The 18,283-nt window shown below is 32.6% G+C and overlaps 3 protein-coding genes across 3 annotated transcripts; 2 read left to right on the top strand and 1 right to left on the bottom strand.

Moving 5' to 3' along the window:
- The first annotated feature begins 2,000 nt into the window (after positions 1-2,000).
- LOTGIDRAFT_237616 (hypothetical protein) lies at positions 2,001-6,006 on the top strand. The gene is made up of 3 exons (XM_009047459.1): positions 2,001-2,238; positions 3,229-3,313; positions 3,555-6,006. Exons 2-3 carry the CDS (start codon positions 3,237-3,239, stop codon positions 5,074-5,076), a joined length of 1,599 nt encoding a protein of 532 aa, XP_009045707.1. The 5' UTR covers positions 2,001-2,238; positions 3,229-3,236; the 3' UTR covers positions 5,077-6,006.
- A 798-nt stretch (positions 6,007-6,804) lies between these two features.
- On the bottom strand, positions 6,805-13,712 carry LOTGIDRAFT_237617 (hypothetical protein; the record flags this gene model as incomplete). The annotated part of the gene is made up of 15 exons (XM_009047460.1): positions 6,805-6,835; positions 7,217-7,335; positions 7,704-7,799; positions 8,151-8,261; positions 8,321-8,380; positions 9,678-9,773; positions 10,036-10,176; positions 10,630-10,779; positions 10,990-11,076; positions 11,433-11,616; positions 11,881-11,956; positions 12,226-12,315; positions 12,492-12,613; positions 12,815-12,909; positions 13,692-13,712. The coding sequence occupies 15 exons, from the start codon at positions 13,710-13,712 to the stop codon at positions 6,805-6,807; spliced, it is 1,479 nt and encodes a 492-aa protein (XP_009045708.1).
- Positions 13,713-13,942: 230 nt separating this feature from the next.
- LOTGIDRAFT_237618 (hypothetical protein) lies at positions 13,943-17,533 on the top strand. The gene is made up of 6 exons (XM_009047461.1): positions 13,943-14,187; positions 14,568-14,768; positions 15,066-15,351; positions 15,759-16,655; positions 16,904-17,014; positions 17,267-17,533. Exons 1-6 carry the CDS (start codon positions 13,972-13,974, stop codon positions 17,446-17,448), a joined length of 1,893 nt encoding a protein of 630 aa, XP_009045709.1. The 5' UTR covers positions 13,943-13,971; the 3' UTR covers positions 17,449-17,533.
- The last annotated feature ends 750 nt before the right edge of the window (positions 17,534-18,283 follow it).

The raw sequence follows: 18,283 nt of genomic DNA on the forward strand, positions 1-18,283 counted from the left end.
CCCCCCCCCCCCCCCAAACCCTCCCCATTCCCCCTGTAGCTATGGGCTGTACCTGTTCGTAATAGGCTACCATATAACAATATTTAAAGGAATATTAGCCTAACTTTTAGAATGGACATAAAATTCAAAGTCTCAAACTTTGTTAACAAGTGTCATCTGTTGATGATTAAAGAATAGCAGAGTCTCTATAGGCCTTATAACACGATATATCCATTAAACTAAGTTATTATTGAAAAAAGGTTTTAAGCGCGTTTCAAAATTATTTAGTTTGATTATTACTTATTATTCAATCATGAGAGATTCTGGCTAATAGTTTTGATATCGGTATGTCCATTGATGAACAAAGACTCGTTTTGGCCAAGTTAGTTTAAACATATCAAAAGTGAAATTTTCTTTATCTGGTTTCTTCGGAAGGAATGCTATGTAATTTTTGCGTTCACATGCCAATTTTCGGCAAAGTCGAGGGCAACAATTCAAAATCTCGCCACCCAAGATCTTATCTATTATAACGCTATTACACTCCATAATGTTTCTTTAAAAACAGATTTGAACTTTAGTCTAAAAAAAAAATCCTTAAAAAAATGCTTTCTTAATTAAATAAAAGGGCGGAGGGGGGGGGGGGGGGGGGGTGTCTGGTTTGCCTTAAATTTTCCCACGAATTTTGCCCTGTATGTTTCCTACTAGAGTAATTAACGGTCGCAACGGATTTAATACTATTGATCTAGATTTAAGTGTACAGCGACCAGGCTATACCAAATATTACCTATAGTCTGCGATATACGCTTCAGTCTAATCAAAATAAGACCAAACTTTAGCATTTATACTAGCTTTTATTTTTACCAAACCTTTCATGTTAGAGTCTAACAATTATCTATATAACTTTTATTCTGATTCATAACACCACCAGCCAATCAAATTTGTTCCCTCTCCAGCGCTGGAATTCTAATGCTCCAGTTAAAACTTTCAGATAAGTGAAGGGACACATTTCTCTAGATCTTGTTAGGCATGTGTGGTTTTCATATATATATGATTTCCTTACTTTTCCTATATCTTCTTAAAAACATCAGACTGGCCCTTAACTGTCGTATTTTCTATATATGGCAGTGTCTTTTTAACTTTCAAACGTAGATAATTCTGGACACCAATGGATTTGAAGGCTCAAATTTCAACGTTGAGCTTTGAACACTATTATTGTTGTCACTTCTCCGGCTGCAAAGCCTATGGAAAACCTAGGGTTGTTATATCACTGGCTTACATGAGTGGTGACGCATGCCGTCAGTAATATCTGCTTGTCGCCATGAGTCTCAACTTCCAAGGTGGATTTTCAGTTGAATTGTTTAAAAATCTGTTAGCATCTTTTAATTCTGAAAAGTTATACCGATGGCTGAAATCAAGTTTAATACCCACCAGCTGGTAAGCAAACAAATCGCTGTTACAGATCTATGTCGATGCTTATACCTCTGAAACACTACTTTGAGACTGCAACTTAGGGGTAAGGTATTTATTACAAAATGTACGGTAATAAGTTGAAATTGAAATACCAATAATCACAGTAGGCTTATTAAACCCTATCATTTAGCAGTTGTATTACATTGTTACAATTTTACTATAAAATAAATTTTAAAGTTACTTCATATTATTTTTTGTTTCTGAAGAAAATCAACTTAAATCATAAAAATGCAAAAACTAAAAAGAGAATGGAATTTTCCATTGCATAATTTTTATTATGATTTATAAACTTGTATATTATTCCCCACGCCTATTATCAAGCACTTATAAAAATAGTTGAATAGAGGTAAATAAAAAGAATCAAACTATTTTTAGAATAAGGTCAAAAATATACTATGGTCATATAATGCGCCATTGCCTGTATCCTCGGGAATCACGTGACTTTTCAATCCAATCATTAGTTGTAAGTTGTTTATCTGTAAACAATTTGTTTGTTTGCTCCCTGATCAACTAGTGGAGACCCCCAGACATCAAGATGAACTGAAAGGCAGCCATATTTGAAGAATAGACGGAGGAATGAAACAATGACAAAAATTTTTGTGATCGAATTATGGATTCTTTCATAAATTTTGGATTAATTAGAAACTTTGAGTGATTTTGATTATAATTTTGTTATGATGTTGACAATATTTTGATGTGATTGATTTTGAAGATAATCGAAGTCTGCAGTGTTTTTACATTGCCGAATATTTTGATCACCCTTTCTTATCGAAGTGGTTTATCGAGCGAGTAAGTGGTCTTTCCGCTATCTCATTAAATATTAACTTCCAAAGTATTGACACTTTCCTCACTCACGAAACAGTGACATGTTAATTCTTGATGATCTGATAAGTTTGTGACATTATTCCCGCTGGTAACTAACTATGTGCACTGATAATTTCAACATGAAAGATTGCACGGAGTAGGTAATTCCGACATAACAATGTTGATAATGGCTGCCATTCTAAACATAGAAATATACGAGGGGATTTTCCATTTCTCACGTGACGTTATGTTGATATCTCACGTAAAGTAGCAGTATAAATCTTTCAGATAGGAAAACTGTGTTTTTTTTCAATGAAAATCTTAGGATTCTTTGATGAATTATGCTCCGGAGTTATTGACGGATATGATACTGCATGTGTCAGCATTAAAATGGCACCCCCGCCCAGACAGCTAGTCTTAAAGATTAGCACTTTTCTGATTTTAATGAATATTTTACAGTAAATTTATGTTTTATGAGAAGAGAAATATATCGTGGAAGGGTTATGTAGTAATATTTGGTTGATATGAATTGTTATTTTTTTGATAATCTTCAATTTTGGCGACTAATGTGTTGACCTAATTATTTGATCATCTTGGCGTGTCATTGTACAACAAAGTTAACAGTAAAACAACCTCGATTTGAACTGTTCTATAAATAGACTAGACATGATATAATGTACTGTATATTAATGCATGGCCCACTTCCTTATTGCCACAAGGCAATATCAGTCAGAAGAATTTTACCTTTTTCCGTTTCATGAAAATTTATGGCTTAAGCATATTTTAGTTATTATTGTAAATTTTTAACAGGTTGAAGATTATTATTTTTTTTTTCAATAGGCCTGTAACATTCTGACCTTGGTCAACTGTAGAAAAAGACACAAATATAAAAAAGAAATTTGGCTTTTTAACATACAGGAGAAGGAAGAAGGTTGTAGATTAATTATTTACAGGTACTTTTTTTTGTATTTTTAGGTTCAAGAATGAGTGAATCAGCAAATGAAAATGAACGAAAGCGTTCACGACCAACTGATGATGATGATTTGGAATCTGAGAAAAGGTAGCTAGGATAATAAATTAATTTAATGTCTAGGCCATTTTATAGCATGTAAATAGTCAACTTACTCAAAGATTGATAATGTTGTAAGGCTTCAACAGTCACATTTTAACTTGTTCATACCGGTACTTGAAAACATATACATTCCTATTTTCATGATAATGCCTTAGTAATCCAGTATGGTATGAAATGTTGGTTTAATAGCTAAGCTATATCATTAAATATGATTGTTTCTCTACTTCAGATCCAGAATTGATGAAAGCAGTAATAGTTCCATGGATTCCACTTCTTTACCATCAGCTTCCAGTAATAATGGCAGTTTGGAATCATTTCAAAATAAACCTCTAACAAATGGAACCAAATCAGATGACAGTGAGAAAGAGAATAATGTTGATAATGTTGATTCTCCAATGGATTTAACTCCATTCCCCAATACAGACAATGACAAACCTGAAGATTTTGAAGTCAATGGCTATTTGGATGAAGAATCTGAAGAAATTTTGAGAGTTCGGAAAAAACTTGTGAAGCAGTTACAAGCTCAATTGCGAAATGAAGAGGCAAAGCTTGTGTTGTTGAAAAAATTACGACAAAGTCAATTGACACACTTCCAAGATCGTGAAAACAATAAAAACAATGTTTCCAGACAAAATGGTGGCCCTCCTCCTTTGGTCAGAGGAAGTCAACAACAGATTCAGTCATCAAAGACAAACAGTATCAGTAATCAAGTGAACTCCATGAGAGGAGGTTCTCAACAAATGTCTCAAGGTAGATCTGGTATCCAAGGTCCTCCACCTCTAGTTATGGCACCCAATAGAATGGGTGGTAACAATCAGATGTCTAGAGATGGTCATATGAGAGGTGGTTTGTCTGGATCATCCAGTAATAGTAATCTTCAGAATTACAGACAAGGATCCCAGTCACAGCAGATGTCACGTGATCGGGATGCAGTTCGAGAAAGGGAACGTCAACAGAACTCGACACCACCTCAACCTGAGCAGACACCAGCACAGCGTCAAGCAGCAGCAAAACTGGCATTGAGGAAACAACTAGAGAAGACTCTACTTCAGATCCCTCCACCCAAACCACCACCACCAGAGATGAACTTTATTCCTAGTTTGGCTTGTCCTGATTTTATCATGATGCTAGGATTAGAGGAAGTAGTCAATCATATCATTGATAGTCAGCTGATTGCTAAGGGGCAGAAAAATCCAGACGAAAAGTTTGTGTGCAATCCTTTCACTTGTGTACAATGTCATGCTGATTATACACCAGTTTGGAAACGTGAGAAGCCAGGATCTAAAAATGTTATTTGTGAATTATGTGTTACAACCAATCAAAAGAAAGCTTTAAAACAGGAACACACAAATCGATTGAAGAGTGCTTTTGTCAAAGCTCTCCAACAGGAGCAAGAAATAGAGCGTATGCAGGCACAAGGCATTACTCCTACTCCAGCTGCAGCTGCTGCATCATCAACACCATCTAATAACAGTAGTAGAGTTAACTCCCCTGCTCCTTCACAGTCACACAGTATGTCATCATCATCTCCACTCAATATCCCCTCAACTTATAAACCTAGTCCAGAACAGATTCGTCAACACCAGAATTTCTTACAGGCACATCAGGCCCAACTAAGAGCAGCTCCTTTGGGTCTTCAAGCTTTCTTTCCCAGACATCCCTACTCCTATCAAATACCATTTTCCAAACAGGAATTACAACGACAATATTTATTAGAAATGATTCCGCAGTCAAGATCCTGGAAGTCGTAACTCTCTTGATGTTATATGGGTTGTGGGTTCGTGTTCTCACAAAGCTTTATTGTTTGCACGATCACTCTGGATATTACAGATTAGTGTGAAATAGTACAAATTTATTTATTTCTGTGTGAAATTTGTTGAAATAATTCGTTAAGGACTTCTTTATCCAATATATCATATTCAGATTGTGCCAATGTCAATAGACCAAATATGAAACTGTTATTATTGATTGTAAAGACAAATATTGGATTGTGACTAATACTTTTCATTCATATGCATATTATATAGACCAATTTTTAACAACTATATAGATTGATGTTAAGGTCCAATGTGTCTTGAAATAAAGCTCCATCCATAGGACTACATAATTGCAGACTAAAGGGGTTTGTTGTCATTTGGAGAGAATTGCTTGTTATATGCATACTTCCATATCCAAACCACTAATTATTTTTGGAAAAAAATCTGCATTCTGGATATATAACAGCTTATAATTGGCAATTAAGATATATAATTAAGTTATGGTGTTCTTTTTGTATTTTGTTTGTTTTTCTGCACTACTAAAAATAACTGTCTTAATATCTATCAAATAATGGATGGATTGACAAATCTGTTGCTTGTGTTGACTTTGGCAGAGAATATGTCACTATGGATGCTGAGCTATTTATTCACCCTTCGAAAAAATATTTGTTTTCTTTAGTTATAATCCAACTCTGAGTTAAAATCAATCAAATCAAAAGGCTTATGTTAAGAATTCCAAGCCTTTTTTTTCAATAATCTCCTTTTGCCTAAAGCTTTACTTCTGAACATATTACTTTTGGGATTAGTGATGTCACAGCTGAATTAGACTTGGCATATTCTGTAAGTCTAGTAGAATTGTATATGTATATATAGGTATAGAATACATTATGTATATGATACCTTGAAAAATAAATATTGACATTTAAATTGTCTGATATATGATGCCAAGTGACATGCAGAAGGTTTGTGTATACATATTCATAAAACGAAGATCAAGTTCGAATTTGAGCTATTTTTGACTGTTGAAAGCAGAGTTATTGCCTTTGCCCCAAAATCTTGAATATGCTATTACTCTCTTAGTTTTCAACCGATTTTGATGAAACTTAAAATGAATGTTATTGGACCTAAATTGAAAGGTTTGAGAAAGTTTAGTTTACTTCTGATTAAATCTAAGGCTTTTTCCAGATTTAGGCCTCTTATGTCAGTTTGAGGAGTTATCTCCCTTTAACTTCTATACAGTAAGTGCTTCTATCAACATTAATTGCCCATAAACGCTCTAAAAAGTAGATTATTTGATGGAATCAAATGAAATTCGGTATGTGTATACATATTCATAAAACGAAGATCAAGTTCGAATTTGAGCTATTTTTGACTGTTAGAAGCAGAGTTATTGCCCTTGCCCCTAAATCTTGAACATTTACCATCTGCATGCCATGGTGGGCGTATATGGCTGTGGTGTGAAAAGTAGGAAACATTTGCAGATTCAAGGTCGTTTTGCACATAATCAGTAAGATCTTGCAACCAATTTATAGATATTCAATAGAATTCTTCAAAAAAATCACAATAAGTGATGTACTACTTTCTGATAATATACACAAAAAATAGACCAGAGAGTTAATATAAAACAAAAATATTTCTAAATTTAATAGTAACAATAAAAACAAGAGTAAAATTAAATATGTTAGTTTAATCATTGACATGCTATTAACTTTAAATTTTTAACTATGGTCCTTTTCTCCACGCAGGAATAGCTCTGAAACACAATCATAAACCACAATTATCATAGTCAGACTCTGTAACAAAGCAGACAGCTTTTGGTCTGATTGGAGATGAAATGAATGACCTATTTTTCTGCACCATATGAGGGAAATTTTGTCAACTGTTGAGGGATTTTTAACAAGCACAGCCTGTAGCACACAAGGCCTCTGATAGGTCTGATTGAAAATATCCTGTAATGCTTTGTTTAAGAGGTTTTCTAAATTTGTATGTGTATCGATGACACTGATAGCATTATTGACTGAATGGTGCAAAATGATGCTAACAGTGTCCCTAATACACAAATTTTTTTAGAAAACCTCTTTACAATCTCTTTAATTACAGGTCCACCATATTGAATTAACTGATAAATAAATACCTGTGTGGCATGTGTAAAATTTGTCCCCCACCATTAGATTTATTGTCTTTTAATCTTTCTTTCCATCCTGCTGTAGGCTGAAATAATCTTCCTGGATCACGTCTCACATGATTCTCTACCTTGAATTACAAAATAGGGTTACAGCATGGCTATCTACTTTCTCAGGAAAACTGATCTTAAAATCATGAATTTCAATACTCTTAATCAATAATATGAGGATTTCTGTTAAAAACACTTTAATCTAATCTTTTATGTCATGGTAAGTGGTAAATGCCAGAAATGTTTCCATGAATACCTGAAAAAGCTGGTTGCTAACCGCTATCGGCAAGTTCTGCTGAAAAAGTAGTAGGTGCAGACAATTCAAAATGGTAAAGAAGGAAATGGATGGGAAAATTTTCAATTTGACATATTCTGCAGAATTGGAATGGATGGAAATCTCCAATCCACCCTTGTAAGGTAGTTTAGCCTTTTTTGCCATGTTACTTACATTCAGTTTGATTCTCTCCTTCTGTATTTCCTTCTGTATCTTTTCTTCTTCTTTTATCCTATCTTTTATTATCTTGTCTTGTAATTTTTGTTGATCCTGAAAATAGGAAATGAAATGAATGGAGTTTAGTCCTACTATTCTGCACCTAATTGGGCTAATGAAGACAGGAAACGCCATGCAGGGTGCAATGAGGGAAATTTTGCCCACTTAGCCCGTCGCCAGGAATGATTTGGTGCTGGGGCTCAGATTTTGTACTTTGAAGAATTGAGGAGCCCACAGAACTCATTTCTAATAATTTTGAGGTGCCAAAAATGTATAAAAATCTGTATCTTTTTGATTTTGTGCAAAGACAAATCAATCTCTGCTTAACTGAAGAAGGTTTTGTTTTTCTAATTCTCACTTGCTGTGGCCAAGCCTGCACAAACCCCACCCTAGACCTAGACCTACCCTATGTCGAAATTTAGCTATTTCTTTAATGGCCATTCTACTTCTTTCTTCTTTTTCTTCTTGTTCATGTAATATCTCATGTTCTTTTAATATTCTTTCTTCCTCTTCTTTCTGTTGTTTATAATTCATTACTTTACTTCTCATCTCTTCCTGTAATATCAAAATATCACATTAATATCTTCCTCTTCTTTCTGTTGTTTATAATTCATTACTTTACTTCTCATCTCTTCCTGTAATATCAAAATATTATATTAATATCTTCCTCTTCTTTCTGTTGTTTATAATTCATTTCTTTATATCAAAATATCATATTAATATCTTCCTCTTCTTTCTGTTGTTTATAATTCATTACTTTACTTCTCATCTCTTCCTGTAATATCAAAATATCATATTAATATCTTCCTCTTCTTTCTGTTGTTTATAATTCATTTCTTTACTTCTCATCTTGTCCTGGAATATCAAAATATCATATTAATATCTTCCTCTTCTTTATGTTGTTACAATTCATTACTTTAATTCTCATCTTGTCCTGGAATATCAAAATATCATATTAATATCTTCCTCTTCTTTCTGTTGTTTATAATTCATTTCTTTACTTCTCATCTCTTCCTGTAATATCAAAATATCATATTAATATCTTCCTCTTCTTTATGTTGTTACAATTCATTACTTTAATTCTCATCTTGTCCTGGAATATCAAAATATCATATTAATATCTTCCTCTTCTTTATGTTGTTACAATTCATTACTTTAATTCTCATCTTGTCCTGGAATATCAAAATATCATATTAATATCTTCCTCTTCTTTCTGTTGTTTATAATTCATTACTTTACTTCTCATCTCTTCCTGTAATATCAAAATATCATATTAATATCTTCCTCTTCTTTCTGTTGTTTATAATTCATTACTTTACTTCTCATCTCTTCCTGTAATATCAAAATATCATATTAATATCTTCCTCTTCTTTCTGTTGTTTATAATTCATTTCTTTAATTCTCATCTTGTCCTGGAATATCAAAATATCATATTAATATCTTCCTCTTCTTTCTGTTGTTACAATTCATTACTTTAATTCTCATCTTGTCCTGTAATATCAAAATATCATATTAATATCTTCCTCTTCTTTATGTTGTTACAATTCATTACTTTAATTCTCATCTCTTCCTGTAATATCAAAATATCATATTAATATCTTCCTCTTCTTTATGTTGTTACAATTCATTACTTTAATTCTCATCTTGTCCTGGAATATCAAAATATCATATTAATATCTTCCTCTTCTTTCTGTTGTTACAATTCATTACTTTACTTATCATCTCTTCCTGTAATATCAAAATATCATATTAATATCTTCCTCTTCTTTCTGTTGTTTATAATTCATTACTTTAATTCTCATCTTGTCCTGGAATATCAAAATATCATTTCAATATCTTGAGAAACTTGATATAAACAAAATAAAATCAATCAAGAAGTGTTAAAATTTTTGATAGCTGCTCAAATTAAATAAATGAAGAAGTAAAGTTTACCTGTCTTATTCTTTCTTCTTCTTTCTTTTTCTTTTGATTAAATTCTTCCCTTAATTTTCTTTCCTGTTCTTGAGCCTTTTCTAACTCTTTTTGAACCTAGAAAAAAAAATCATGCATTGTCACATTTTGATATTCATAACAAAAATTTTGGATTAAATTGTTCCAATGAAAATGGTAGGCTTAAATCAGCCAATTTACGTTCCATCATCATTGAAAAATCACTGGCCAACAATCAACATTTACATGATGTTGTTATCCTTGTTATTATTATTTGACTTTGTTATCTTACATGATGTTGTTATCCTTGTTATTATTTTTGGCTTTGTTACCTTTTGTATAAACCATTGTATATACATACCTTCCATGCATTAACCATAGCATATCTTTCTGATTTTTCTTGTTCCAACTTTTCTAAATATTTCTGTTGTTTTTCTTTTTCTGACTCAACTTTTAACTCTACGTGTTGACCAGCTTTAGATAGAATATCTTCTTTATCATCCTAAATCACAACAAAAAAAATTCATATTTTAAGTGAAAATTGAATCCTGTTTCTTAGAAGAAAAAAATGTTTCAATTCACTGTACACACATTAAAACCCAGTTTCTGTTTGTATCTGATGTGTGTCCATGGCATCTAAACTTAATGATTTGCCCTTAAAACTATACTCTGCCTTCTTCAGTGAGTATGCTTACTGGCTTACATCCTATGTCCATTTATTAGAAGTTAAAATCTTGCGACAAAATCTGTTAAGTGGTGATGTCTTGTCAATTATCATCAGATTTAATCCTTGTAAGACATTTAGAATCTCACTGCACATTAAGAAGTCCATAAAAATTGTTATTCTCATTATTATCAGATTATAAGCTGACCAAAACATTGATGACCTTTTCCATTAGAATTCCTATTAAAATTACTTTATCAGTTGATTATAAAAATATTTATACATTCTCACCTCCTTTTTTTCCCGCCATTTTTTAATAGCATATTTCTTGTTATCAAGTAAAAATAGATACTCCTGATACCAAGTTTCATGTTCTCGTATTTCTGTTTCAGTATGAGTAGGTATTGCTGATGGTAGATGATCTAAAAATACTATTCTTCCCTAAAATACAACAATTATTACATCTATTTAAGGAGCATGGCTTTATTCTACAAAATCCTTTCTATAAATCAGATCGAATTGCAGATCTGGCGGTATATATCAACTGATTTGGAACTGTAAAAGTTGATGGGAAGACATAATGATCTGCAGAACAAATAAACTCAATAACCCGGACAAATGACATTCAGAAATGAAATATGTTGACTTTACCTTATATTTTTGTCTAAATTTAAGGAATGTCTGATGATCATATTCATCCCAGCCTCCTCTTGGTCCTCCAGTTTGTTGTAAAAATCTCTGAAAATATTCATATCATGCAATTATTGCCACAGAAATTGGCTTATTTCAAAATGAGAACAAATTGACGTTATTTTTAACCAATCAAAGTGCTTCATCTAAGACAAAATTTTGGGAATTGAAACTCAAAGTAGGGGAATATGACAGTCTCTTCGGCTTTTGCTGTCCCACAGTTCACTGTTCTGGTGTTCTAGTTCTGTTATAGAAAACTTATTACATTACAATTAAGACGAAAAATAGAGAGCAAAAGAAAAGAAAGGAAATAATAATCTAATTTTCAAAACTACCAGTAGCTGTCATGCATGTTATCTGCAACCATTGTCATACTGTGGTCAGTTCATTGCAAATAAACTAACCTCAAAGGCAGCAACTTCTGGTGGTAGATCTTTAGTAATATCTTTTGTAGTAGTACTAGTGGTATGAGATATAGTTCTAGATGAATTATTACCACTAGTAGATTGTGACAAAGATTCAAATCTTTTCTCTAAATTCTGTATATCTAAATACGTCCTTCTTTCATCTTTCAATAACTCTTCATATCTGTTAAATCAAACAGTAAATGTAGTTCGCCACACAAAGTAAAATAATTATATCCACGGCAGCACTTCAAAGAGATTTTTTGAGGTAACAAATGTCTGAAGATTTCCATATGAAAATTAGAAGCAAAATCAACTTTAAACTTCCATTGTGAGAGAAGATTAACTGCAATTAAGATGCTAATATCTTTAATCTCTGTGAGAAATTTACAAATCAGTTCGATTTAGAAAAAAAAATGTTATTCAAAAATTTCTGTCTTTATCTTACTTTGTTCGTTGTTGTTCTTTAAAGGATTTGATTGTACTCTCGATATCTTCCATAATAACTTTTAATCTTTCTACAACTGTAATATATAAAATGAAAATAAATAAACCAAGTGCTTCACAGCGAAAACCTGAATCCAAACAAAGTATTGGTGAAACATAGCAGCTAATGAATTGCACATGAGGAAGCATATCAATCACAAGTGAGTAACAACAAATAATATTTAGAAACATTCATCACTGTTATCATATGAAGCTAATAGGACAAAGTAAACCACAGCCTTTGTATTTGTTTGATAAAGAGGTGTGGTTTAACAATAGTCAACATGGGATAGATAGGCCAACTTACATTCTGGTGTAGGCTTGATATCTTTTAACTCCCTCTGAAATCGTTTTACCATATGGTTGATCTTTTCTAATTGTTGCTGAACTTTGACCTCTGAAAGTAATAAAAGGCCTACATTAGTTTTTCTTGGTTCATATATTAGAATATTAGAATTTAGACTGTTTTAGGGACAATTATTAATAGTTTTGATAATTCCTGTCATGATTCTGATACAGAATTCGACTACGGTTCAGATGCCATCTGTCAAAATGTTTGATATAGCTATTTACTTTCAGTTTTTCTTTCTAAAGTTGAATTATTATCTTGTTCTTCTAATTGACTGAAATCTGATCTAAAATCACTTCTTTTACTATAAATGTGGGTCATTTTTTCTCTTTCCATTGCTTGTATTCTGAAATTGAAGAATAAAAGTCAATATTTTATATAGATTAATATAGTAGGTGGTGATTTACAGTTGTCTCTAATTAAAGATACTGATCCATCAAGAGGGAGTAATCATTGTCTGATTCATTTCAATTAGCACATACTCTCACTTTAATCAACAATTTCAAATCAATTTGTGTAAGAGATTATCATGTAAGAGATTACTCACTGTACTTCCAGTTTGTGGATTTCACGAAGGAGTTCAGATTTTTTAGCTCTATCTGATTTAACAATAACTGCTGTGGAACCATTTTGCAGTTTCGTCTGAAATAAATTTGCGTAAAGAACTTAAGAAGTTTTCATCAAAAAATTAGGGTTAAGAGTGAAGAAGTTCCTAAAAACTTCTATTAGGGTAAAATGCAATTATAAAAATTGTGCCTGTGTACGTACAGTAGACAATGCGGTCAGACAGTAACTCTTTGACTTCGGCCACCTTTGAGTTGAGTTTGGGTGATACTTTCACCTGTCACAGTCAGTCAGTCTGAAATGAATGGAGTGCTTTCTGCACCGTGTGGGCTATTGAAGATGGCAAAGCCAAGCAGGATCCAATGAGGGAAATTTTTCCAATAAGCAATTACTCTTTTTCGATTTCCAACTGTTGAGGATCTTTAACGTGCACAGCTTGTTCTACAATTTGTAGCACTCAGGGATTTGGTTTATTGTCCCATTCGAACCATTATAGAACCTTTTTCCATCCATGTCAGCCCCTCTTACATGCATCACTGACAAGGGGGCAACTGGGTTGAAAAATCGGAAGGTATAATCTCGACCTATGCAGGAATTGAACCCTGGACTTTCAGGTTAGCTAGCAAGCGTCTAACTCACTAAGCCTTGTCAGTCCGTCTGTCTGATGATGTCATTGATGATACTGATACTGAATAAATGATAATGAAAAACTAAGGTTTAGAACCTGTTACAATGACTAAACCAACATCACTTTGGAGGTGAATTAAAGATTTTTGAAATTTCACGTGATAGATAGGAATAAGACCCCGAGGAGTGCAAATATGATTTAATTTTAATCTTTAATCCTAAAATACAAGCACCTGCACATCTTTGGCCGCCATGATGTAAATAAACAAATAACTGATGTTTGATTGGTTGAAATGGTTTCTTAAAAAACAATTCTTTCAAATTAAGAAACAAACGACAATTCAGCTTTATAAGACAGGATCAAATAATGCGAAAAAATTGCAAATTAACTTTTAGTAAAATAAAGACTGAATTCTCCGTTTCTTAACAAATTGAATTTAAATATTCGTTTTCTTTTTATGTAATACATGGCATCCAAGAGCAGATAATCCTTATTGTACCAAAACAGGAAAAATGACGTGGGACTCTGTAAAACAAATTATTAATGAAAATGAAAGCAAATCTTCATTGGATGCCATTGACATCCTGTTAAAGTATTGCAACAACATATTGAATAATCCAAGAGATCCTAAATACAGACGAATTCGACTGAAAAATGCTGTTGTTGAAAATAAATTATTACCAGTGGTAGGGGCAATGGAATGTCTGTTTGATATGGGGTTTCTTGAGGTGATTAATATTTTTAAAAAATAGTATGAAATCATAAATAAAGACACCTCATTAACAAAGACAAGACTTAGAATTAGAAAATATGGTCTACATAGTAGTATGCATATCATTAATTAAATAGATGTTACCGTAGAACCACATATATTCAAATTAAAGAACATTAATTAATGTCACGACTAGTTATGGTTATTTATCGCAAACTTGAGATCACTTGGTGAGGAGTGAAGATTATGAAATTTGTCTCCACCATTTTCCTGTCTCAGGCCATCAGCAATTTTGGCTGTCATTACAGACTGCTGGTGGACTGTGAATATGTAGTAAAAATCACAGTCAAAAATATTGAATGATTCCTTATTTTTTGTGATGCGTTTGATTTTCAGGATGGGGAATATTTAAGTCTACCAGAAAACTGTAGTTTGTCGATATTGACAGTGATTAAAAATGAGTTAACAACTGAGAAAGATGCTTTGTTAAATAATGAGAAGAGTACTACTCCAGTTTCTATACAACCTGCACCACAAGTAACATCAACTCAACCTTCACATTCTATATCTAACAACATTTTAACACAAAATATGATAGTAAGTTTACTCGCCTTTTGATAGAAACTTTAAATAGTTTAAACAAGTTTTATGGCCAATTTTATTTCCATTATTGTTTAAAATCTCAGGATTTGATTGTTTTATATTTTTAAGTTTTATGAAAAGTCTGACAACAGAGCCTATAAATTATTTTTTATTTTTTTTACACTTTTAATTTCAAATTTTTTAAGCAATGTTTTATGGTAAATTTAGTCTTTGATATATTGTTGCTTAGATTTGTTATTATCACAATAATTGTAGCCTGTTGTTAATTTTGATATTGATTTCTTATTTGAGGTGTCAGAGGCAAAGTTCTACAGTAAATTACAGTCTAGTTTACAACATGTTTTAATATATGAAGATAGAACACTACAAACTAAGGCTAAACAAGTTATACCATTAGATAGGTTAGAGATAGATGCTAGAGAAAGGTTGAATAGTCTTCAATCACCTAGTTCAGATCAACAGATTGACTTTCAAGATTGTCTGTTATTATCATTACTACATTGGTTTAAAACTGAGTTTTTCTCTTGGGTTGATGCTCCAGCTTGTGAAAGATGTACTGGACCTACAAGATCTATTGGTAAGCTTTCTTACAGGAAAAGTTTGCTACCCCATTAGTAAGCAAAAAGGTAGTCTCTAGTCAAGGTTAATATCAGGTATTCTGATTTCAGTTGTTTCCAATAAATTCATCAGATATATATTATATGTTTTCAGATGTTTTTAAATTTGATTTTTTGTGAAATAAGGACCAGTTGATAATGGTTACTTATTTGCTTTTCTTTGTTCTGAACTAATTTATAACTATCTGCATTTTAAGAATGAAATCAGAGCTGGTAAGCTGAAAATTGTTCAGTTGCATCCTCTTATAGCCAACCGTATTTTGTTGTTGTTAGGAATAAGATGAAATTACATTCAATGTCGAATCATGTTTTGTGAATGGAATGGATTAAACTATCTATGATATTTTTATTTTCATATTTCTCAAAGGTATGGTAGAACCTAGCTTAGAAGAAACAAGATGGCAGGGTCATCGTGTTGAATCATATCAATGTAATGTCTGTGCTTTATTAACCAGATTTCCTCGCTACAATCATCCTGGTAAACTTCTAGAAACTAGAAAAGGTCGGTGTGGAGAATGGGCAAACTGTTTTACTCTGTGTTGTCGAGCTGTAGGGTTTGAAGCTAGATATGTCTTAGACTGGACAGACCATGTCTGGACTGAGGTCTACTCTCAAAGTCAAAAAAGATGGATGCATTGTGATCCTTGTGAAAATGTTTGTGATAAACCATTGTTATATGAATCTGGCTGGGGAAAGAAATTGACTTACATAATTGCCTTTTCTAAAGATGATATAATGGATGTTACTTGGAGATATTCTGCTAAACATTCCCAGATTTTGAGCAGACGTCAAGAATGTCGTGAAGACTGGTTGGTCAGGACTATTCACAAGATGAATAAAGGGAAGCTTGATGTTATGGGTCCAGCAAGAAAAGACGTCATGCTTAAGAGAATTATAGTGGAATTAGTGGAGTTTTTGAAAGTTAAAACTGCTAATAATTCTCAGCTTTCTGGTAGAACGACTGGCTCACTGGCATGGCGTCTAGCTCGTGGTGAGACTGGTAACATGGACCAAAATTCTGAGTTTATTTTCCATCTAAGTGAACAAGAAAAACAATCTAAACAGTTGCATATTCTATATAACTGTGCCTCAGATCAATATGTTCGTAGATCAAATAATAATGAAACAACGAAAACCTGGTCATCTTTGTGCTATAACCACTTGTCAATATTTAGAAAAGAAGAAAAAGACTGGAAAATGGTGTATTTAGCTAGAGAAGAAGGATCTTCCAATGCTTCCGTCTTCTGGAAATTTGACTTTAGTGGTATGTAGTTTGAAAAGTGTGCTTAAATATTAATCATTATCTTAACTCCTGGGCTAAGTAATAAAAAACACCTAGACCTAATTGTAATAAAACATCTCCGAATATCCTCCTAACAGAGCTTCGGCCCCTATGCCTATGCTTACTTTAGTTTTAAAAAAGTTTGGTTTTCATACAGTTTTAAGATAAAGCAACCTGGTTTGGTATTCTATTGTTGTGTGTACTAGAGTTCAATTATGTTATAATTTCAGATAGTAAATTAAGAATTGATAATGTATCATTAAAATGTCATAGTTCTGTTTTTGAAAATGGTGAAATTTCATGGAAAATTTGTGGAGATGATCAATGCCATGTATATAGAGGTGATTAATTTTCATTGTTCAGACATTTATTTCATAATCATACACAATAACTGCCTGAAAATCATCAGAAGCTTGAAGCAGAAGCCATTTTTCATGGGTTAATTTTGGTCTTGATAATTATGTAAATAGTAAGTAGACGTAAAATTTTTGTGGTTAACGTGGGCTCTGTCGCTTGATTTAACTATTACTTATTAGGCTGATTGGATGAAAAAGGGTTAAGTTGTAAATGGCTTTAAAATCTTTTTATTTCAGGTACTGAACTAACTCAGTTAACTAATATTGATGTGAAGGGCAGCACAACTTTAAATATCACAGCAACATTAACAAAAGGTACTGGAGATAATGCTTGGCAACATACTCAATTATTTCGTCAAAGTTCAGATGATAAGAACACATACCCTTTTGAATTATTGATTAAATTTACAGACCTGTGATATATTATTATTAACCGTGAATGTTATTTATAGACTTTGCTTCTTTCCTTACCTAATAAAATATTCCTTTGGGCATATGTCAATCATTTTGACGTTTTCTTTAAACTAAATACACAAAATAAGCAAAGATCCGATCCCTAGTCTAGTACATGCCTACTCTCATGCAGTGGCCACTTCCACTTTTCCAGTTCCACCCCTTGTGATTTCGTCCATTCACAATTTCACCCAAGTGGTGTGTGTCTCTGTCCTGCTCTGTAGTATAATGGTGCAGTTTATCAAGGCACCTTAAGACACCCTGTGGCTAGTGTATCAACTGAGGATCTCTTTTGGAAAGAACACATCTTTTTGTTAAGTCAATCTACTGAATACACCTGTTGTTGAAATAACTGTCAGTTTCAAGGTTATATCTTCAACAAACTGTGACACACATTAGGGAAGGGGGTATGATTGTTAAGGCTTGATGTACTCGGAACGTTCTGTCTTTCTACTTCTGGGGCCTGTTTTTGGTTTTCTAGTTGTTAATTTATAATGTAGGCATAAGATGTGGCAAAAATATTGCAGGCATTTCCCTTAAAGACACCTAATCAAAAGTCATAGAAAGAGTTGAAATAAATTTAATCAGGAAAAAAAATATAATTTAGTCATTTTAAAACAAAAGAAAGCAATCTTGCTCTTAAAAAAACTAAACAATCTTTAACTTAAAGAATATTTTCAAAATTTACTAGAATCGACCATGGTTTGCAGTAATAGAACATAAAGTTAGGGTTTCAAAGTGTTTTTACAGCTAGTAAGGCTCAGCAATGGCAAATTAGAACATGGAATCCAAATTTTAAAT

This window comes from Lottia gigantea (assembly GCF_000327385.1).
Source record: "Lottia gigantea unplaced genomic scaffold LOTGIsca_112, whole genome shotgun sequence".
NCBI classification, from domain to species: domain Eukaryota; kingdom Metazoa; phylum Mollusca; class Gastropoda; family Lottiidae; genus Lottia; species Lottia gigantea.